Source organism: Alligator sinensis, unplaced genomic scaffold (assembly GCF_000455745.1).
Source record: "Alligator sinensis unplaced genomic scaffold, ASM45574v1 scaffold365_1, whole genome shotgun sequence".
NCBI lineage: Eukaryota > Metazoa > Chordata > Crocodylia > Alligatoridae > Alligator > Alligator sinensis.
Window position 1 is genome coordinate 356,662 of NW_005842356.1, and position 3,091 is coordinate 359,752.

Here is a 3,091-nt window from a genome sequence, read left to right on the forward strand (position 1 = left end):
CTGAATGGAGTAGGGAGCACTATGGGATTCCCCTAGGACAAGCCCTGCCCTGTCTTTCTCTATAAAGCATGAACATGTAACAAGAAACACTTCATTTTGAAGCATTTCTAACTAGTACGTGTTTTCTTTAGCATTATTTTGAGTGCTTCTGCCACTTTTTTAGAATGCTTCAAGAGGCATGTATATCTGTCCACTTTGCCTTTGAAGTGTGTCCATGGTATATAGACCTCTTCAAATGTTACATCTGTCCATAACCCTGAAACTGATATTCAGCATCGAAGTGGAGATCTCCACTCAGGTCATAGAAATTATGTGCATAGCTGAATGCACTGAACATGTTCCTATTAAGTAAGATCTTCTCTGCACTAACTTATGATGCTCTGTACATAAACAAAAATGAAATGCTTATGTAAGTCAAACATGTATTCTGCGCAACAGGGAAAAACATCACTGCACTTACAAAACATTTTTTTAAAAGTCAGAGACTCATTAAATTCTTTACGGTTGTTAGAACAGTAATAAAACAGGCTTGCCCAATTAGCTTTGAAAAAGTAACAGGAATATATATGGGGAAAAAATACAATCCACACTGGCCTCTCTCTCAGGGTTATCATAAACGGCTTTTCAGGACATCTGACTTGAATTGAGTTGGAGTTTTGCCAGGCAGCAATGTAGAGGATTGAATCAGTGCCAAAAGATGTTTAACTTCCACTTGTTCTGCCAGAGATAGGCAGAAGAGACATCATTTTAATGAGTCACCTGACAAAGTGATAAGGGATAGTGGTAACTGTTTTCAGTCCTTGAATTTAAGATGTAGGAAAGATGGTCAGATTGAAGAAGAAATGCAAAATATAACATGGCTCAGATGCAACTCCAGTTTAATAATTTCATTCATTTCACATTGCAAGCTCAAGCACAAAAACTGCACAAAATAGGAGAGCAAAATACTGAGTGGATCTTGAAGTTGTTATTCAGTTTATATTCTTTTTGAACCAACCAATATGTTATTGACTTGAAATAATAATTCACCTGAATAAGCCGAGTAAGGTCTTTTGGATACAGTCCACAGGATTTAATTTATGCTAATTATCATCAAAATGAAACTGTCTTTCATTTAAAATGCTTTAATTTAATAACAGGTACTCCACGTTTCTTCTAATTTGTTTCTACAACACTTGTAACTTCAAGCAATTATTGGCTGCAGGAGGGGGGGGTCCCTTCCTCAAAGACCATAATCCACAAATGTATTAACAGGTATTGTAAAAGTTGTTGTCACATTGCAACAAATATATATACGTACCACAAATGCATATTTCTCTACCACCTGGATGACAGATGCAAATGTAATTTTGCTTGTTAGAGTGTGGCCATGATACACAATAGGCTCATTTTGTGGTCCATCCCAGCAGTCAATTTCCAAACAACGACATCCTTTCAGTAGAGCACTTTGGAAACAGGGAAAAACAAAACTTACAGCCAAGAAAGAGGAGTATACTACATTCACGGCTATACTGTTATACTTCTGATGACTAACATTATCAGTAAAGTATTTACAAAAATACTTAAATTGCCACCAAGGAACCTAAAATCAGTTCAGAATGGCATAGATATGAAATATGTATTTTTCTTAGGAAAATGTATTCTTTAAATGTGCGCCCTTTGCAGATTAAAAAAAATGGATAGTTTTAAGTCAGTCTCTCAAAAAATGACCTCTAAATAAACATAGAAATATTTTAGTTTTATTATTTTATTTGTCTATATATTTGAATAAACCCTAAAACACTTTTAGCTGCACATCACTAAGTTTGGCAGAAAAGTGAAGATGGTTTGAGTGCCAAACTGCACTTTTATGTTTAATACATTTGGATTTTTTTAAAGTTTAACAGCAACTCAGAGTTCCCTGCATTTATAACCTTTGACTTGGGGATAATTCAAAAAGGATCATTTTAAAAAAGGATAATTTAAAAAAAGATGATTCATTTAAAAACATATTTTTTTTTAAAAAGCTATATACACAACCAATTAAGTGAGGAACTTGAAAGAGTTCTACTATTACTATCCGGTAATAGTTCTAGTTCTCTGAAGCTACGTAGTAACTGCCTTAAGTTGTTTTCTAAATTAGCTTTTAGAAATAGGTTCAGCTGTATGTTCTGTACCCCATGCTGAAGCAGCCAGAACAAAATGCTTTTTTTTCATCACAACAATTCAAAGCAACTGGAGGTTTGGATTACTATCTTCCAGATTGCTTTCTGACCCTCTCTATTCCCCTTCCCTCTTCTCTTTCCCACATTCCCAAGCTATAACACATCCTACTGTCTCCTATATTGTCTCTATATATTCATACAGTAAGGGGTCAGCTCTAGCAAAAAGGACTTGCATGTCTCAAAACCACCTAAATCCAAAACACCCCATTTAGCCACTACCTAAACTCAGTTCTTGACCTGACAGTTCCCTCAGCACTTGCAGTTCTGAGAGAATGGAAGGAGAGCAAGCAAGAACCAGCCTGGTGGTACAATATAGTGATTAGGCACTCAGCTAAGATACCTTTCCTGAAGATTTAGTTCTGTTTTTATCCAGTAATTATTTACCATAAATATAAAAATAGTTCTAAAAGTAGGAACTGTAACCCAGGACCTCCTTCTCCTCTGCTGAGTGCCACTAGGTCAGCTGTTCCTAACCTTTGGTTGTGACCCAAATGAGGGTTGCGGGGGCAATGCTGGTGGCGCCACACACAAATGACGAGCCACGCCACGTGTTGGGAGCTCCCCCACCCCTAGGCCACCACCACACTCCGCACCCAGCTGAGGGTTGCAGCAAAAAAAGGTTGGGAATTGCTGCAGTAGGCTATAACGTTAGTCTGTCTTGCTTGCTCTCCTCCTGAGCCCATGCATTTCTTTCTGTACTATGGCCATCCTCCAACAGGAAGAGTGGGAAGTGCTAACTCACACTGTGCTAGAGCCTGATGGGTAGGGCATGGTCCTAGGAAATGGGTGATTCTGGTTTGAACCCTCTCAGTCTGAGAGGGGGAAACGGTCTCTCAGTTTCTGGGAAGGTACACTAAACACTCTTCTCTTACGTAAGTTGGGTATCA

The 3,091-nt window shown here is 38.0% G+C and overlaps 1 protein-coding gene across 1 annotated transcript in view; it reads right to left on the reverse strand.

Moving 5' to 3' along the window:
- Positions 1-3,091, reverse strand: part of PLCZ1 (phospholipase C zeta 1) — a gene marked incomplete at its 5' end in the record, with an annotated part of 93,734 nt that overhangs the window by 72,749 nt on the left and 17,894 nt on the right. The window contains one exon of the mRNA XM_006029112.1: positions 1,301-1,445. Coding sequence (XP_006029174.1) covers positions 1,301-1,445 — 145 coding nt within the window. The remainder of the gene's footprint in view (positions 1-1,300; positions 1,446-3,091) is intronic.